At 37.1% G+C, this 19,420-nt stretch overlaps 2 protein-coding genes across 6 annotated transcripts in view; one reads left to right on the top strand and one right to left on the bottom strand.

The window, feature by feature from the left end:
* The window catches only part of NUDT6 (nudix hydrolase 6), a 34,887-nt gene extending 15,696 nt beyond the window's left edge, over window positions 1–19,191 (top strand). For 3 of the 5 annotated variants that reach the window (XM_072788501.1, XM_072788498.1, XM_072788500.1), the window contains exons 4-5: window positions 10,880–10,934; window positions 15,202–15,870. In XM_072788501.1, coding sequence (XP_072644602.1) covers window positions 10,889–10,934; window positions 15,202–15,599 — 444 coding nt within the window. In that variant the 5' untranslated portion in view covers window positions 10,880–10,888 and the 3' untranslated portion in view covers window positions 15,600–15,870. Of the gene's footprint in view, window positions 1–10,879; window positions 10,935–15,201 lie in introns of all 5 variants that reach the window. The other 2 variants (XM_072788497.1, XM_072788499.1) reach the window with 1 other exon arrangement.
* FGF2 (fibroblast growth factor 2) overlaps window positions 10,346–19,420 on the bottom strand; it is a 65,641-nt gene continuing 56,566 nt past the window's right edge. The window contains exon 3 of the mRNA XM_072788502.1: window positions 10,346–16,252. Within this exon, the coding sequence (XP_072644603.1) occupies window positions 16,067–16,252 (186 nt within the window). The 3' untranslated portion in view covers window positions 10,346–16,066. The remainder of the gene's footprint in view (window positions 16,253–19,420) is intronic.

The raw sequence follows: 19,420 nt of genomic DNA on the forward strand, positions 1-19,420 counted from the left end.
CACATGTCTATACCTGAGTCAATTCACCATTCTTTGAAATAAATTATTTGGAAATAAGGACTTCTCTGATACCACACTAGGAATGGAAGATAGGGGTGCGTGGCTGGCTCAGTCAGTTAAGGGCCCAACTCTTGATTTTGGCTCAGGTCGTGAGATTGAGCCCCATATTGGGCTACATGCTGACTGTGGAGCCTGCTTAAGATTCTCTGTCTCCCCCACCCCTGCCTCACCCCTGTACTTATGCACACAGGTGTGCTCTCTCTCTCAAAGAAATAAAAAAATAAAAAATAATGGAAGATTAAACACCCCGAGAGTTTTTTGTCTGTGCAGTTCATGGAGTGTGAATATATGTGTCTTTTAGTAGAAAAGTTTGAACTTGGGCAGCCCTGGTGGTGTAGCGGTTTGGCACCACCTGCAACCTGGGGTGTGATCCTGGGGACCCGGGATCGAGTCCCACATCGGGCTCCTTGCATGGAGCCTGCTTCTCCCTCTGCCTGTGTCTCTGCCTCTCTCTTTGTTTATGAATAAATAAATAAAATCTTAAAAAAAAAAAAGAAAAGTTTGAACTTAGTTGTTTTAGAACATGTTAAACTTTAGTTGTACCCTAAATTCTATACTTATTAACTAAAGCTAACATTTTATAGAACATGGAGAACACGAGTTCTCTTATTCTCTGTACCTAAGTTACCTCTTGGAAGTAAGTTATATTATTAATTATGTAAACATATCCATTTTGGTACAAGATGTATTTAGAGAAAAATATAGTTCTATACATAGAGACATATACCTCTGAAACTTTATTCTAATTTTTTTTTACTTTGCGTGTTGTGTATGTGTGTATGTGTGTGTATGTATGGCATTTGAAAGCCAAATTATTATCAGCATCTGCCTCCTTGACCAGCCAAGGGATATTCAATTACAGCATAGCCATTCTGAGCTTAATTTCCTGATAAAATAATTTCTTCCCTTCCTATTCAACAATGTGAACCTCTTACTCTTTTTTTTTTTTTAATTTTTTTTTCATTTATTTATGATAGTCACACAGAGAGAGAGAGAGAGGCAGAGACATAGGCAGAGGGAGAAGCAGGCTCCATGCACCGGGAGCCTGATGTGGATTCGATCCCGGGTCTCCAGGATCGCGCCCTGGGCCAAAGGCAGGCGCTAAACCGCTGAGCCACCCAGGGATCCCTGGACCTCTTATTCTTATTTAACAGCCAGACTAATATGATTGCTTCACTCTAAGCAGCTTTTCAGGGTTGGTTGGGCTATCAAATAAGAACCTATACAGTTACTCATTTATTAAAGTATGGAAATTCATAAAGAAACATAGGTCAAATAATTTAAAAACTGGGTTGCAGTCTAAAAAAAGGAAAGAAGGAGCTTCCCTGGCAGCTATGGCTGAACTGTCTTAGCCCAGCCAATACAATGTGATGTTTTTTGGGTGGGTTATTTTTTTCCTTATAAAACCTGCCAAGACAAATGATTTAACAGGTTCAGTTTGTAGAAATCAAACTTCTGGAGTGATATGTATTGCAACAGTTTAAAAGGAAAGAATTGAGTTGAGTTATACTTTTAAAACAGGGCAATAGTCAAAACTATGTAGAGGCATACCTCTTTTTATTATGCTTTGCTTTATTGTATTCTCAGATACTGTGGTTTTTACAAATTGAAGGTTTATGGCAACCCTACATCAAGCAGCTGCCAGTGCCATTTTTCAACAGCATTTGCTCACTTTGTGTCTCTGTCACATTTTGGCAGTTCTCACAATATTTCAGAATTTTTCATTATGACTACATTTGTTTTGTTTTTAACTTTCTCTTTTTTTTTAAGATTTTATTTATTCATGAGAGACACAGAGAAAGAGAGAGAGAGAGAAGCAGAGACACAGGCAGAGGGAGAAGCAGGCTCCATGCAGGGAGCCTGACGCGGGACTCGATCCCAGAACTCCAGGATCATGTCCCAGGTTGAAGGCGGGCGCTAAACTGCTGAGCCACCCGGGCTGCCCTCATTATGACTATATTTGTTATGGTGATCTGTGACCAGTGACCTTTGATATTATTGTAATTGTTTTGGGGTACCACAAACTACCCATATAAGACCACAAATCTAATCATCAATAACTGTATGTGTGCTGACTGCTCCACCTACCAGCTATTCCTCCTCCCTCTCTCCTACCCTCACTCCCTCTCTCTCCTCTCTCTCTGTCTTCCCCTGCTCCTCCTCCCTCTCCAGTTCTCCCCCCCCCCCCCACCATGCTGTCTCTCTGCCCCCTCGGGCCTTCCTATTCCCTTAGTCACAACAATTTTGAAATTAGACTAATAACTGTACAGTGGCCTCCAAGTGGTCAAGTGAAAGGAAATGTCATACATCTCTCACTTTAAATCAAAAGCTAGAAATGAGTAAGCTTAGTAAGGCATGTTGAAACTCAAGACAGGCTGAAAACTAGGCCTTTGACACAAAACAGTTAGCCAAGTTGTGAATGCAAAGGAGAAGTCCTAGAAGGAAGTTAAAAGTGCTACTCCAGTGAACACACAAATGATAAGAAAGTGAAGCAGCCTGTTGCTGATACGGAAAAAGTTTTAGTGGTCTGGATAGAAGATCAAAGCAGCCACAACATTCCCTTAAGCCAAAGCCTAATCCAGAACAAGGCCCTAACTCTTCAATTCTATGAAGACTAAGAGAGGTGAGGAAGCTGCAGAAAAGTTTGAAGCTAGCAGAGGTCAATTCATGAGATTTAAGGAAAGAAGCCATCTCCATGACATAAAACTCCAAAGTGAAGCAGCAAGTGCTGATACAGAAGCTACAGCAAGTTATCCAGAAGACTTAGGATAATTTATAAAGGAAGCTATACTAAAAAACAGGCTTTCAATGTAGACGAAACAGCCTTCTATTGGAAGAAGATGCCATCTAGAACTTTCCTGACCAGAGAGGAAAAGTCAATGCCTGGCTTCAAAGCTTCAAATGACAGGTTGACACTCTTGTTAGGGGCTAGTGTAGCTGGTGACTTTAAGTTCAAACCAGTGTTCAGTTACCATTCCAAAAATCCTAAGGCCCTTAAGAACTGTGCTAAATCTATTCTACCTGTGCTTTCTAAATGGAACAACAAAGCCTGGATGACAGCATAGCTGGTTATAACATAGTTTTACCAAATACATTAAGCACACTGTTGAGAACTACTGCTCAGAAAAAAAGATCTCTTTCAAAATATGACTGCTCATTGACAGTGCACCTGGTCATCCAAGAGCTCTAACGGAAATGTGCGGTGAGATTCACAAGATCCATTGTGTAGCCCATGGACCAAGGACTCATTTCAGCTTTCAAGTCTTATTGCTTAATAAATACATTTTTTAAGGCTAGAGCTGCCATGACTCCTGAATCCTCTGATGGATCTGGGCAAACTGAAAACCTTCCAAAATAAGGCTTTTTTCATCTACATTGAGAATCTGTTTAGTGTAGCCACTTTCATTAATTATCTCAAATCTTGAAATGGATTGTACTCCTGGTGAAGATGCTATGAGGATTATTGAAGTGACAACAGAGAATTTAAAATATTATATAAATTTAGTTGATAAAGTAGCAGCAGAGTCTGACTGAATTGACTCCCATTTTAAAGAAGTTTGGTGGGTAAAATGCTATTTAACAGCATTGCATGCTATAGAGAAATCTTTCATGAAAGGAAGAGTCAGTAGATATAGCAAACTTTATTATTGTTTTAATAAGTTGCCACAGCTACCCCAGGCTTCAGCAGCCACCACCCTCCCTGATCAATCAGTAGCCATCAGCACAGAGGCTTGACCCTCTACCAGCAGAAAGATTATGACTTGTGCTCTATATTATATAGTTACTTTAAACATCTTAGCTACCTATTACATCCTCATTTCACAGACTGGGAAATATAACCAGAGTTAAGTCATCAACTATTATCGGGAAGAACTTTTCTCCTACCAACTGGGGGAGTACTTCCTGAACAACCAGGAGTAGGGGTTTGTATATCAGAAAAGGGGAAGGGAGAGATAGGACTTCTGTGTGAAATATGTATGGCAGCTTCTGATGTTTGTTTATGCAGTGTCCCATCTAGGTGCTAAACGTTAGTTTCCTTCCTGGCCAGAAGCTGGCACCAAGTGGATTTATGGCAGCATCTGTTGAGAAAATTCTGCCTTTAACCAGATAAGGGAAACTCTGAAAAGGCTTCTTTGTGCATCTTGCTATATCTCAGATGTCTTCAGTTCAAAGTCATCTTTATGTCAGTCTGGTGGGTTGTGTTCCTTCATTTGGAACTACACATAGCTAACTCAACAAATGCTGTTCAGCTGCTGCTGCTATCTCTGGAGCTCAAAAGGGCCTAGAACCTGAACCCCTGAGAAGGAGGCCTCAGCTGATTGGATGCCTTTGGGGAGGGGCTGCACAATGAAGTTTATGTCGGAAATGCGAGGAAAACTCCAAACTGGATTTGGCTGATGCTCTGGATAGGAACTGCCACTGCCAGAATGAAGCAGCATTTCTAAGGCAATCCAGATCCACAAGCACATGAAGAGCCCACAGGAAGCAGACAGAAGGAGCTAGTCCCTTCTTTCTGCTCCAGCCTTACAGTCTGTTGGTAGAGCCTCAGACTGAATTCAAAGGAATCAACTGGCAAAGCAGAAATTGGCTAGAGGGGTCCCGGTTCCAGCATTAGTAGAGGGAACACGAAGGGTGGGTTTGAAGCAAAGAGACAATAGCAGCATCAACTTAATAGAAATGCACATTCTTAGGCCTCACCCCAGACCTGATGAATTAGAAATGCTGAGAATGGGATGCCTGGTGGCTCAGCTGTTGACCCGTCTGTCTTTGGCATAGGGCGTGATCCCGAGGTCCTGGGATCAAGTACTGCATCGGGCTCCCCACAGGGAGTCTGCTTCTCCCTCTGCCTGTGTCTCTGCCTCTCTCTGTGTTTCTCATGAATAAATAAATATTTTTAGAAAAGAGAAAAAAAGAAATGCTGGGGATGCTGCTCAGCAATTTTTGTGTTAAGAAGCACCCCTAGCTTGGGCAACCCTGGTGGCTCAGCGGTTTAGTGCCACCCTCAGCCCAGGGCGTGATCCTGGGGACCCGGGATTGAGTCCCACGTCGGGCTCCCCACATGGAGCCTGCTTCTCCCTCTGCCTGTGCCTCTCTCTCTCTCTCTCTCTCTCTCTATTAAATAAATAAAAAATCTTAAAAAAAAAAAAAAAGCACCCCTAGCTTGACTCAGGTACAAGTCAAGTGTGAGAGCCAACAAACTAGAATACTGGTCTTCCAATCTTTTCATTTGCTGATTTTCAAACTTGCTAATGATGGGTTCTTTAAGAATGAGAAAGAGCTACTTTTCAAAATCTAGTTGTGGTCCCCCCTGCTTCTAGGAAAATCCAAAGTATATAAGACTTTGGTTTCTTTATGAATTAAGTAGGAATGATACTCCTACTTAGGGATTTGATTTCTTTTTAAGTTATAAACAAACTATCTCTTGAGCAATAAAATATAAAAACTGAGTATTCGTATATAGTTCAATGTTGTAATAAAAAGTATAAAATGAGACACTGAATCATATCTAGTATCTAGAATTATTTTAGTATTAGGTATAATTTAAGTAGAAATGATAGTTACTAACCATAAATAATATTTAGCATTATTTTCAGGTATCTGAGCCAGTTTTTCTCCTTCCCCTTAAGTGTCTCATTCTCCCAAGCAATAGTATAAAGTGTTTCTTGTAGAGAAAGTTTAACCCTCACCACGAACATATGCATACACTGAAATACAAATCCAAAAATGATAATTAAAACTCATCCTTTTTCCTTTCCAACTCATATATTCCATTCCTTTGTTCCTGCCCCATGATTTTGAGAAATGAAAAATCTAATAGTGGCTAAAGAGCTGAATTAACAGTAGGAACCTATTCATTCATTCACTAAACATTACTGAGTTCTACACATACCACATTGCAGACTCTCTTCTAAACAGTAAGCAAACATTAGTGAACAAAGTGAAGTTTCTACATGTGGAGCTTATATTTGAATAAGATACAAATAATAAGTAAATAAATATATATAAGTTGGTGGTAGGTGTTAAGAAAAATACAGTGGTACATGGAGAAGGAGTGACTGGGCTTGCCAAATTGTGCATTAATTTCTGTATGCCCCACTGGTCTAGCACTCCATAAATTTTTGTTGAAAGAACAAACATATTAAGACATCTCTATAGTAGCTTCTGTCTCACTGGCAACGGTGATAATACTGTAGCTAGTGAGATTTATCTAAACACAGTAGCTCTGAATTCTGAAAAGTGAGAGTAGTAGCATTGAAGATTAGAATAGTGAAAATAAAAATCAAATTTCTGGCATTCAGCCAAGTTGGAATAAGGGAAAGACAGAAGAAGATCAGATCATAGAAGAGAACCAAAAGGAAGAAGCTAGCAGGTCTGTACTTTTTCTTTTCCTTTTATTTTAAGACAGAGAATATTTTATTCAAACCCATCAGAGAAATGGACAACTTGGATCTGTAACAAAGCATGGTATTTTAAAGCATAGGTCAGTAATCGTATATGAGTATACACTGCTACATACAAATTACTGACCAGAGCACAACTTTTCAGTGTTCAAAAAAGAATAAGCTTCCCTATAAAAGCAGCACCTTTGTGACATTTTTAATATTCCTCTCCTTCTTCACCCTCTCCTTCCAACAGAATCCACACCAACTTCCTCATAATCCTTCTCAAGGGCATGCCCCCACTACATACCAGTGAACAAAAGTACACTTAGCATACATCAGGTTATACTTGTGGTCCAGGTGAGCCCAGTCCTCAGCAATGGCTGTGGTGTTGCTCAGCATACACATAGCTCACTGTACTTAAACAAGGTCTCTCCCAGGTACCACACTGGGAGGCTGGTAATACCAACATGGAAGCCAGTGGGGCACCGGTCCACACACTGGATGGTATGCTTGGTCTTGATGGTGGCAATGGCAGCACTGCTATCTTTGGGAACTGAGTTGTCATGATACAGCAGGCAGGAAGACATGTATTTACCATGGTTAGAGTCACATTTCACCATCTAGTTGACTGGCTCAAAGCATGCATTGGTGATCTGTGCTACAGAAAGCTATCCATGGTAGGTTTTTCTCAACAGAGATGACAAGGGCATATGTGGCCAAGGAGAAGTGGATGTAGGGATAGGGCACCAGGTGGGTCTGGAATTGTATCAGATCAATATTCAGGGCTCCATCAAATCTGAGGGAAGCAGGGATGGAGGAAAGACACAATTTGACCTATCAACCTGTACGCTGGGCGTTTAATGTCAAAATTTCTCTAACAGATGATAGCCTTATGGGGTCTCCCTTGTATGTTACTGTTTTCTTTTCTCTTGCTGCTTGTAAAATTTTCTATCACTATTTTTGCCATTTTAATTACTTGTGTCTTGGTGTGGACCACCTTAGTTTGCTTTTGTTAGAGGCTCTCTGTGCATCCTGGATGTGAATTTCTGTTACCTTCCCCAGATTCAGAAAGATTTCATCTATTATTTCTTCAAATAAATTCTCTGGGCCCTATTGTCTCTTCTTATGGGGACTCCTATAATATGAACATTAATATGCTTGATGGTATCACGAAGTTCCCTGTTTTCATTTTTTTTTTAATTTTATTTATTTATTTAGTTAGTTAGTTAGTTAGTTAGTTAGTTAGTTAGTTAGTTAGTTATGAGAGGCACAGAGAGCAGAGACATAGGCTGAGGGAGAAGCAGGCTTCCTGCAGGTAGCCAGATGTGGGATTCCATCTCAGGACCCTGGGATCACGACCTGAGCCAAAGGCAGATGCTCAACCACTGAGCCACCCAGATGCGGTTTTCATTTTCTATTATTACTTTTTCTCTCTCCTGTTCAGCTTGTTTGCTTTCCATTACTTTGTCTTCCCAGTTGCTTATCTATTCTTCTGCTTCCTCTAATCTCTTATTTATTCCATCTAGTATATTTCTAATTTCATTTATTGTGTTCTTCATCTCTGCTTGGTTCTTTTTTACATTTTCTATTTCTTGCATGTTTCATTGAGGTCTTCCACTCTTTTCTCAAGTCCCATACCTTTATGACCATTACTTTAAATTCTCTATCATGCATATGCCTTTTCACTGTTTTGTTTAGTTTCTTGCTGTCATTTTGTCCTGTTCCTTCATTTGGGACACATTCCTTTGTCTTCTCATTTTGTCTGACTCACTGTGTCTGCTGTGTGTTGAGAAAATCACCTCCATCTCTTGTTCTTAAAAGTAGTGGCCTTATGAAATAGTAGTCCTGGAGTATCCTGCTCACCAAAACTTGGCTCTTCAAGGGTGTCTCTTATGTATATTGCATGTGCCCTGCTATTGTAATTGAGCCACTTTTGTATTAGTCCAATCATGGGTCTTTTCCTATTGTGGACAGGGTTTGGTCCCTGTGTTGTACTAGTTTTGGTCTGCCTTGGGCTTGCAATGAGTCAGTCCAGGCATTTGCCAGAGGTACAGTAGCATTGAACTGCTGAGTACTTCTTGTGTTATCTAGGTGTATCATGGGATGAGGTGAGCTTAGGGTCCTCTTACTCAGCCATCTTCCCTGGAAGCTGCTGTTAGTATTTATATTGCTAAGCCCAGTTATGGGAATGTGTTTTTTTAATAACCTAAAATTATATGGTCAGTTAATTTATGACAAAGGAGACAAGAATGTACAATGGGGAAGGATGGTCTCTTCAATAAATGGTGCTAGGAAAACTGGAGAGCCAAATGTAAAAGAATAAAATTGGACTACTTTTTAAAACCATATACAAAAACTCAAAATGGATTAGAGACCTAAATGGGAAGTGGCACCCGGGTAGCTCAGTCAGTTAAATATCTGACTCTTGATTTCAGTTGAGGTCGTGATCTCAAGATTGTGAGATCAAGCCATGTCAGGCTCCAGGCTCAGAGGAGTCTGCTTCTCTCCCCACCATGCTCCTTTGCTCCCATCCCCCCTCCCCGTGAGCACCTACACTTTCACTCTCTCAAATAAATAAGTAGATCTTAAAAAAAAAAAAAAAAAAAAAACTTTAAAAAATCTTTAAAAAACCTAAATGGGAGTATGTTTTAATACTAAAAAGGTGAGAAGATATATTTCTTCCTCCACTGATCATATCTGCAACATTAACCAGGTTTTTCAAATCACTTAACTTAGATCTTTCTACCTACCACTTTGACCTAACCACAGGCTCAAGCTTTCTGCAGGGGTGGAGAAAGCTTTTTTCCAAACAAGTTCTTTAAACCTAAGTGGTGCCGGAAAATACCACAAACTACCACAAAAATACTTAATCTTTCCATACCTACATTTTATGAAATAATCAAAATCAAATTTGTGTAAGCTGTTTTCAATCCCTATATCTAGCATTTCCCCCCTTCTACTAAGTTCATAATTTAATCAGCAATTTCCAATTGTTTTATACTCAAGTCTAAATAAACATTTTATTTTTTAAAGTTTTTATTTATTTATTCATGAGAGACACAGAGAGAGAGAGGCAAAGACACAGGCAGAGGGAGAAGCAGGCTCTGTGCAGAGAGCTGATGTGGGACTCAATCCCTGTACTCCAGCATCACGCCCTGAGCCAAAGGCAGACGCTCAACTACTGAGCCACCCAGGCGTCCCTCTAGATGAACATTTTAAATTATTCTTTAGGGAAGCATTTTCTGCCCCATTATAACATTCTTTTGCTCAATTTCACTACCATAAGTTCTATTTCTAAAATCCTATCAGGAAAAAGACTGCATAGTTTCTGTAGAAACTGCTTCTGGAACCATTTCAAAACAATCCCAAAGACAGTGTATTAATGTAGAGATATATTTCTACATTAATAAAATATGCTTTATAAATTAATCTCAAGTCTGAGCCAGACACAGAAGGGTGAAAAGCCTGAATTCTATATCCACATAATCAACAGTCTGTGGAAACTGGGACCCATGCCATTGGTCTCCAACTTAGCACAGTTGGGAAATGACACATTCTTTATACAGCACTCATCCAGGAAATGCGTGGGTCAAAAAGCACACCAGTAAAAGGTTCATAAACTTGTTTTATGAATGAAGTATAAAGTATACTGACTCCAAGCTGCAGCCCCTTTGAGTACATAATTTTTCAGTCATTCTCCAGTTTTTATGTTAACAGATAGATCTATTTATCTACCTATCTATATATCGGGGAAAAAATGTCAACCATAAGAATATTGTCCCATGCCATTTCATAATTATTGATAATCAGTTTTCCAAATGTGCCCTCATTCTAAGATCATGCCTTCCCACCTGCCCTGTCCACCAAAAAATGAAATGATACACACACAAAACAATGCAAACTTATACTTATCAAATTTATTCATACTACCCACAAAAAGCAATTACATTTGTACATAAAATCATTAACACAGAACAAGAGAAATCTGATTAGACATACAATACAGAAAAATAAGTGTGAAAATTAAAAATAGCATTTTAGTTATTAAACTTATACTGTACTTTCTACTTATTTATAGCAGCATCTGTATGATTCCTCTATCTGTTAATAGTTAACTAGCAGCAAAATTTTAAAAATTACACAAACTCAGTAGATGTTTCCCTCCACTGTTTCATTCAAACAGAATTTATCACATTAATCAAACAAAACCACATCTATTTCCTAAAGAAAAAAATAGGAAAATATTTCATAAGTTACCAGTTTCCCCCAAGAAAAAGAAAGGGTGGAGTGTGAAAGGAAGGTGAAAGAAATTTGCATGCAATTACCAAAAAGTAAATTCTCAGCCTCTTGACGAATTATGGGTGGATTTTGTGGAGTCTCCGTGTGTGTTAGTGAATGAAGCTATGTTAACTTTATTTCCTGACTTTATGTTGCAGTTGAAAAATATGTGGAAGTTTCCAGGAGGCCTGTCAGAGCCTGGAGAAGATATTGGTGTGTACACCTTACATATTTTTAACTGGCTTGAAAATGTTCAGGAAATTTGTGTTTACTTTTTTGCTCTATAGCTGAAAATAAGATTTAAAATTTTCTAACTGGTTTATACTGAGAAATTTCAGAGAGGTTTCTTCAGAGCTACTACAAAATTAGCAGCAAAACTTGTAATATTACAACTTACCCCACTAGTATAAAAAATACCATTAGGAGCACAACACCTATTCTGTTTAGAATTGCTCCTAGGTTAATTTGTTTGAAATAAAAAGCTTTGGGGATCCCTGGGTGGCTCAGCGGTTTAGCGCCTCCCTTTGGCCCAGGGCGTGATTCTGGAGACCCGGGATCGAGTCCCGCATCAGGCGCCCTGCATGGAGCCTGCTTCTCTCTCTGCGTGTGTCTCTGTGTCTCTCTCTCTCTCTCTCTCTCTGTCTCTCATGAATAAATAAATAAAATATTAAAAAAAAAAAGAAAAAGCTTTGCATATACATTAGGAAATTTTAGCAATAAGGGTTATTTTGGATTTGACTAATATTGTTACTGGAATTAAACTATAAGAAAACACAAATTCTTGACCATTTCACCCCACAAGGATGAACAGTAACTTTTAAATGAACCTCAAAATAAGTATTTATAAAGTCACCTATAGAGCAGTAGTGACTTAATTCTCCTCTTTATTTACTATTTATTTTAAATAGGAAGTCAAACTTAGTAAAATGTCCCATACAAGAAAGTCTCAAATGAGAATTCCCTAAAACAACTTCCTGAGCTCAATCAGCTCTTGTTTTTCAAACAAGAAAATGTGAAATAAGCTAAGAACTCTCCATGTTACTGATTTTACAGTAAATAGAAGAAAGAATAAAGACAGAGTTTTCCTACCTATTCCTGACCCTTGACTGGGTCAAATGCAGTCTGCATCATAATAAATCAAGATGCCTCATTTGATCTCAGTATTATTTCTCCATGATTTTTTTTCTCATATGCATGTCCCCTACTTAGCCAACATTTATATATAAAGGCAACTTCCTAGGTTCTTTATAAATATTTAAAAATGTATATATATTTGAAACTTGATTTTTTAAAAATGTTACCCAGATGAAAATGCCCTGTAAACAGTAAATAGCCAACTCCTAACAAACCATAAGTAAATTTACTACACTGAGATATGTCCATAGCAAATTTTGGCCTTAAGGATCTTCTGCCTAGATTCTATTGCTTAGGTCTTCTGTTGAAATAACAGATTTTGTGGTGGTGCAAGTAGTGAAAGAGAGGGCCACTTATTTTGGAACACCTAATTATTTCATACTATCCTTATGTGATATATGAGAGTGTGTGTGAACTAGTTAAATTTATGTCTTACATCCTTACCCAATCCATATTGGACAAAAATCAGGCTACAGGAAGTATGTTTAGCTTCCTGTAGCTTGCCTTCTTAAATTAATTGACTTTTTCCTTTTGAGTTTTTATGGATCTTGTGAATTTTCAGTTTACTTATATTTAAATGCAAATGAAGAACACATTTTCAAGTCAAGTATACATAATTTTAGGTTTAAGTGTACTCCAGAACACTTCAAGTCCAAATTAAAAACAACAAAAAAAGTAGTGAATTCTGAATTAAGTATTTGTGGTTGGCACAACCACCCCACCTATCTAGAGAGCATATATATACCTCAACCATGAGGAGTTACAAGAAAAGCAGATGGCATTCATCATATTGCTTAGGAGTATGTAAATTAAAGCTTTCCCTTAGAACTGATAAAACCCTGAAAGCAGCTAGAAATGATAACTGACAATAGAGTTCTGGAGACTATGTCCATATTAGAGCATTTCTGTCTTATAACACAACAGAATATCCTTGAGGATGAGCCAAATTACCTAAGTATTGAAATTATTTTCTTTAAACTCTGTATTTAGGAGTGTATTTATTTTAGGAATACAACCATCACAAATGTGCACACATTCATATTAGCTCTTGAGTAGTAAACTCTAGTTAACTGGGAAACACGTTTGTTTGGAATCCTTCATTCTTTGATAATACTAGGTAAATGAAGCACTTAAAAAAATTAAGGGGGGGCGGTGGCATATATAAAATAGAATACAATCTTCAGGCTTTAATATAATACCCTAATAGTACAAAAGTATCTACAAGGTTAAAAACAGAGAAAATGCCTTCCTAAAAAATCATCATTACCATCGACAGGAAGAGAATCTCCTGCATGGTCAAAGGACCAGAAAGCAGCAGGGGGTCTGTTCAGAGCTCATCAGTGCACCAGAATCAGAGGGAAACACCAGGGAAACCCACATTCTGCACAGTTTTTCCTATTTTATTTCAACCTGATCCTATTGTTAAATATTACAAACTAGAAATAACAAAATAAACTCCATTTCACTGTCCCGTAACTAAACAAAAACACTGTGACATATTTAAACATATCTCTCAATCAGCAAAAATAAAAATGAAAACTTCTTGGTTTTTCCTATGTTCCTTAAACATATAAAATAGTAAATGTTATTTCACTTGAGCTTACAGTACATTAAAATAAAGGTACAACAGAATAAAGCAGTTTATCTGGATAATAAAATCTAAATTCATGGCAAAAAAGCTGTGGGGTAAAGATTTCCATTTTGAGGAGGAAGGAGTCACTCATATCCTGGATGAAAAAGCACTTATATACCCAGTCAATTTTTAGTCTAGTCAATAATATGTTGACTCAAGTTAAACTGATCAAACTACCCAGGCGGTGCTGATTTCTAATCAACAGCTAAGGTGACTGCTGAGTAAGGTAGATTCACTCACTAGTCTGTCCTGTGCCTCCATGATACATAAAAAGGCTAGATTCCAAATGAAATGCCAAATTCTTGATTAGTTGTAGTAAGAGCTTAACGGAACCCCCATGGTTATTTTTTTTAAAGTGCTAACAGAGTAAACATTTAAACAATAAATTGTAAATCTCATTTGCTGATTTCACTTAAGACTAGTGCCACAACCTGTAACAAATTTAATAACAAACATCTATTGTATTCCCAGCTGAAAATTATCTTTCTTAAGGAAGATTTTCCTTTTATTCACATAAATTCCTTTTTTATGTTTTTAGTTTAAAACAGTAATTTCAAACCATGTTTAATCTATGAAAAATCTCAAGGGGAAGTCAGCATGTAATTAATTCAAAATGGTGGACAAATGTCTTACATTTTAGAACACTTTGTTTTTCCTGTGCATATTGCTATAGCTGTTTCTTAAAAAACAAACAAACATGAGCTTATGTAGGCAATTGTTAAGACAAGGCAATAGCCCAACTACAGGAAAATTGAGATTTTTTCCTTGATTTCTTCTTCCTTACCTATTCTTCACCAGTATAATTTTCTATTTGACAAGGAAATAGAAGCATTGAATAGAGGTCTTTGAACAAAAATCTATGCCTGTGACAATTGTGAAATTGGGAAGCTTCTAAGCAAACTGAGCAAAGAAGGCAGCTATTTAAAGAGTTTCTCATAAACACTTTAGGAGACAGTGACAAAGCATCACAAAATTAGAGAAAGCCCATTTAGGGGGTTCTTCTGGAGATTTAGAAAGAGCAACCACAGAAATATTAATGGCAATCAAAATCCTGTCCCAGAAATTTGCATAATATTGAAAAATCAACCTTATAAAATGTGAAATCCATGTCATATTATAAAATTCTGTAAATTGCAAGCTTTTCTTTTTTTTTTTTTTTAACACTTTTGATAAAATAGTTCTTTGGAATCTCAAGAAACCAAGGAAATGCCAAAAATTACTAATGGGATTCCACTGACAGAATAATTAGGGGAGCATAACAAAATGGTTATAAATGAAACTGTTCTATGACTTTAGAGGCTTGACAGTCCCACCCAAGATCACCAGGAAGGTTTTGAACTTTTCACAGCTCAGTACATTCTGCAGCTCTACAGACAAAGGAAGAATGAATCAATTTTTCTCAATACTGATATGTATAAATTTAAGTAGTTTTGATGGATGATCACAAACAGGAAATAATGAAGAAATATGTAAGAATGTTAACTGCAAGAACCTGTATTTTCAACTTTTGGGAAATAGAGTCAGAAGAGGTTAAAAATGTGACCCCCAAAATATACATACCAGGTGGGTAAGTCTACAAATAGCAGCCAAAGAAATATTCGATATTTCAAAAGCTTCTAAGATATATAGTTGTAAGAAAATACTTTGGTATTTCAGGATGTCCAGAAGGCAAATCCAGATCCTTACTGATTTGTACACCTATCTTTTATGTAGGAGACACAGCAGTTCGAGAAGTTTTTGAAGAGACTGGTATAAAATCAGAGTTCAAGTCCCTCCTGAGCATTCGGCAACAGCACGCCAGTCCTGGAGCTTTTGGGAAGTCAGATATGTATATCATCTGTCGCTTAAAGCCATATTCATTCACCATAAATTTTTGCCAGCATGAATGCTTAAGGTGTGAATGGATGGATCTCAATGACCTGATCAAGACTGAAAATACAACTCCTATCACCAGCAGAGTTGCTAGGCTGCTGCTCTATGGGTATAGAGAAGGCTTTGACAAGATTGATTTCACCATGGAAGAACTTCCGGCAGTTTACACAGGCTTGTTCTATAAACTCTATCACAAGAAACTGCCAGACAATTACAGAACTATGACAGGAATGAATTAAATCCATATTTGCACATTTTAAAAAATCTTAAGTAAATTGTACATGCAGAAAAATGTGTGCCATATTATAAAAAGTAGTGGACATTTGGGGTTAACTAAATATCTGATTTTAATTTTCTCATGAGTATAATTTACATGAAGAAAACTTACTTGAAGAAAATGTGCAAATTTTAAAAGCCTCTTTTCAAATGAAGCAAATGTAAGAAAAAGATTGTAGCTCTAAGTAAGCTTCACTAGATAAAGGCAAATGCAATATAAAAGGTGGAAGTCTATACATTTTCCAGGCATTTTTGTTGCTTTTTCTTTAGTAAGGCAATGATTAAATATTTACTATTAGATAAAAGGTTATCTGACCATTTATCCAAACAGAGCAGATCACTGTACACATTTTTTCTTTTCTTCCATTAACAAATTTCTAAAATATACGTCTTCTTTCATGTGAAATGAGATAAGATGCTGCCATTTAGATCAGCTCTTAGCAGACATTGGAAGAAAAAGTATAGCTTTCTGCCCAGGTCCTGTTTTTGGTCCAAGTTTATACTGCCCAGTTCGTTTCAGTGCCACATACCAACTGGAGTATTTCCTTGACCGGTAAGTATTGTAGTTATTAGATTCCAATCGTTCAAAAAAGAAGCACTCGTCAGTAACACATTTCTGAAAAATAAAGGAAGAATTAATAGTTACTATTATATTTTCATATGAAATACTTAGGATAGTACACTGTCCATTCTGCTCAATCAGCAGTAGTGCTCTTGGCTTGAGCAGGACAGACTAGTTTGCAAGACTCAACAGGCCAAAGTCAGACAGGATCTAACTCTGTAGAGGGATGCAGGAAGGAACACAGCAAGCCAGTGGGAGAGCTTTCAAGCACATCTCTTCAGAGGAAGACTCCAAGGACCAATGTCCAGCCCCCACAATGGACAGGCCAGGTATTAGGCAGCAAGAGCACACCGCTGCTATAGGAACCACACTGCCTCAGACTGGAAACATCCCGTGAATGAACACAGATTTCACAAAGGGGGATACGCCCAGTAACAAAGAGCGCAGTACACTTAGTGGTTTCCGGTTAGGTATTTATGGTGCATCCATAGTCCTCCCAGTCCAGAGGCAGGTTACCGATTAGGGATCATTTTTCTTTTTATCAGGGTTCCATGAAAGTGCTAGAAGAGTAACCCAGAAGTACCTTCCTAAAGAAGAAGGGCTTTGTTGCTACTTTACTCACAGAAACAGAATCAATTCCTTAAACTATAGCAATGCTTTCCTAATGGTTAATGTTTCTAAGGCATAAAAAGAACAGTTTATTATACAGAAAATAGCTAATGTATATAATGCCAAAAAAAAGTATTGGAACATTACATCTGATGAATCATTATCTGTTAGTGTTTTGAGACTACTAAGTAACAAAGACCATACTGACTTCTGGCAGTGTCTTTCTTGTGAGAGAGGAAACTACTCTCCCTTATCATTTAGGTTCAACTCTTTACTGGGGGTGGAGGATAGCTAGCTTTACAAATAATTAGACCTGGAAATACTATTCCAAGTAATGGAGTCTAATAGGCTGCTACATTATTTCAAGTAAATGTTCAAAAATCAACTTGACAGGTTAGACTGTTGATAGTTTCTGACCCCTGGGGTGTGTGTTGGGTGGGGTGGGAGGGTGTCAACAAATAATTTACTATAAGGGAAGAAAGGAAAACTAATTTACTTTTTATATTACAATTAGGAAGAAAAAATTATAAACTCCTATAGAAAACCATATAAATTTATACATATTTGTATCTTTACATTTAAGTACAACATGCATACATAGATATATGATATCAGCCTATATTTTTGTATTAATGAGTGTACCAGATTCCAGCTTATTTCTACTACTCAAATCTAGGAAACTTCAGGTTTAGGAAAAGACACATTCAAAAGACTTTTTCCAGATTCTTTAGTTCTTAGATAAACAGTGGCACAAACTGAGAAAAACGTAAATCAATAAACAGAACAATGAAAAGAGCTGACATAATAACCAAAATGCAAATGATCTAAATGGGAGTAACAGTCCGTCTCTGTTATCTAAAGTGTGATATTCGATCTTATAATTTGCTTCTAGGGATAAAAATTTAACTGGATATTTACTTGGCTTTAATGTTTTTGATCACTGTTAACTTTTAAGAATGGCAATACGAATTTATCTGATTTGCCCATTTTTTGCAAGAAATTACTAATAAAGCAACTTAGTCTTCTGATGCAAATAAATGACAGGTAGCATTACAGAGAAGCACACATTGCACAAGGACCCAGCTCTGTGATAAATGTAAAGATTCAAGTGTGATAATGGTGAAACACTTATACCTAGAAAAATGTTGATGGTCCATGGCCAATACTTCCACTTTACCTTTGGTGAAATTTATTATGCTTTTCATTTAACATAAGTCAACCAGTGTTACTTTATTTTGTCATCTTTCAGTACCACTGATAAAAAGTCTTCCTCTTTCCCTATTCCAGGTTTAAGATCAGGAGTAAAAGAAGTAGGTTCAAGAGTGAAAAAAAATCATGGTAATCATAAAGATAATTATAATTGAGCTTCTCCGGCTAATTTCCCAGAGGAAGACCTAAACCACATCATTCTGGACACTGATTTTGGGGTGCTCTGTCAGCCTCCAGGGTGCCCTCCTTGCTAAGTTGGCACTCCCTACAATGACAGACCTATTGGGATATATATTAAGTCAACAATATCTGCCTTCTCAGCTAGCTCCTACTATTTCAGAGAAAAGTAATAGTACCAGTGATTAAGTGGATAATACATCATGAATCCACTTTTTTTTTTTAATAGAAGTTACTTGTACCTTTACAAAAACAAAGGGGAGGGAAGAAAAACTTGCACCTGTGAATGTTCAGATATGTAAATTTACTAAACTATTACACACTTGAAAACAAACTACATTTTTCAAACTACATTGATGGGGGTATGTCAAAGAGTATAGGAGTCAACTGGAAAAGTTCCCAATGGCCATGGCAAAAGTAGTTTGAACAAAATAAATAACACAATATTGGATTATAACCTAAAGTATAAAATCAGTATCCATGAGTATATACTGATAGATGTGATTAAATAAATAAATGGAGAAGAGACAAATTTCTCATGCAAAAGAATTCCAAATTTGTAGAGATTTCCCCCTCAAGGAGATGGAGAATAAGCCCCTATCCCTTAAATGTGGACTATGTAAAATGACTTACTTATAAAGAATACAGTGTGGAAAGGCGGGAAAAAGAATAATGTTTATTGTAGTAGAGACAACACTACCTCAGCCAGATGATCAAGATTAATATAAGTCTTGATATACAATGAAAAAAAAATAAGGTAATTTCTCCTCCTCACTGCCATTTCTTCGCCTTATGCACCAATTGCACAAATCTGGTCCACTGCTAAATGTTAGATGTGAACTTTATGGCCATTTCCCCATGCTCTGTTTTTTTGGATTGTTTATTCTTTTACAGTACTTTGATTTTTCAGTTTTGGCTTAACAGGGAGTTTGCTCAACATGGATCCAAAAATGCTTTGCTTACACCACTTCTGAGAATTAAAACCAGACATGATGTGAGTATCAATGTTGATTATTTCAGAACAAAATAAAACACTCAAATTATGAAAAGATAAAAGCAAATTTGACCTTAATCTTTGTATATACATATATGTTGTGTAAATTTTATAAGATAGGTTTCTGAAACCAATAATTTTCATTAGGTAGTAAACTTTGCATTTAATCTAAAACTAAACTTTGCATTTATCTCTTAAAAAAATATATACATTACTCTTCAATTACTCTATTT

The sequence above is a fragment of the Canis lupus genome, chromosome 20, assembly GCF_048164855.1.
Source record: "Canis lupus baileyi chromosome 20, mCanLup2.hap1, whole genome shotgun sequence".
Lineage (NCBI taxonomy): Eukaryota > Metazoa > Chordata > Mammalia > Carnivora > Canidae > Canis > Canis lupus.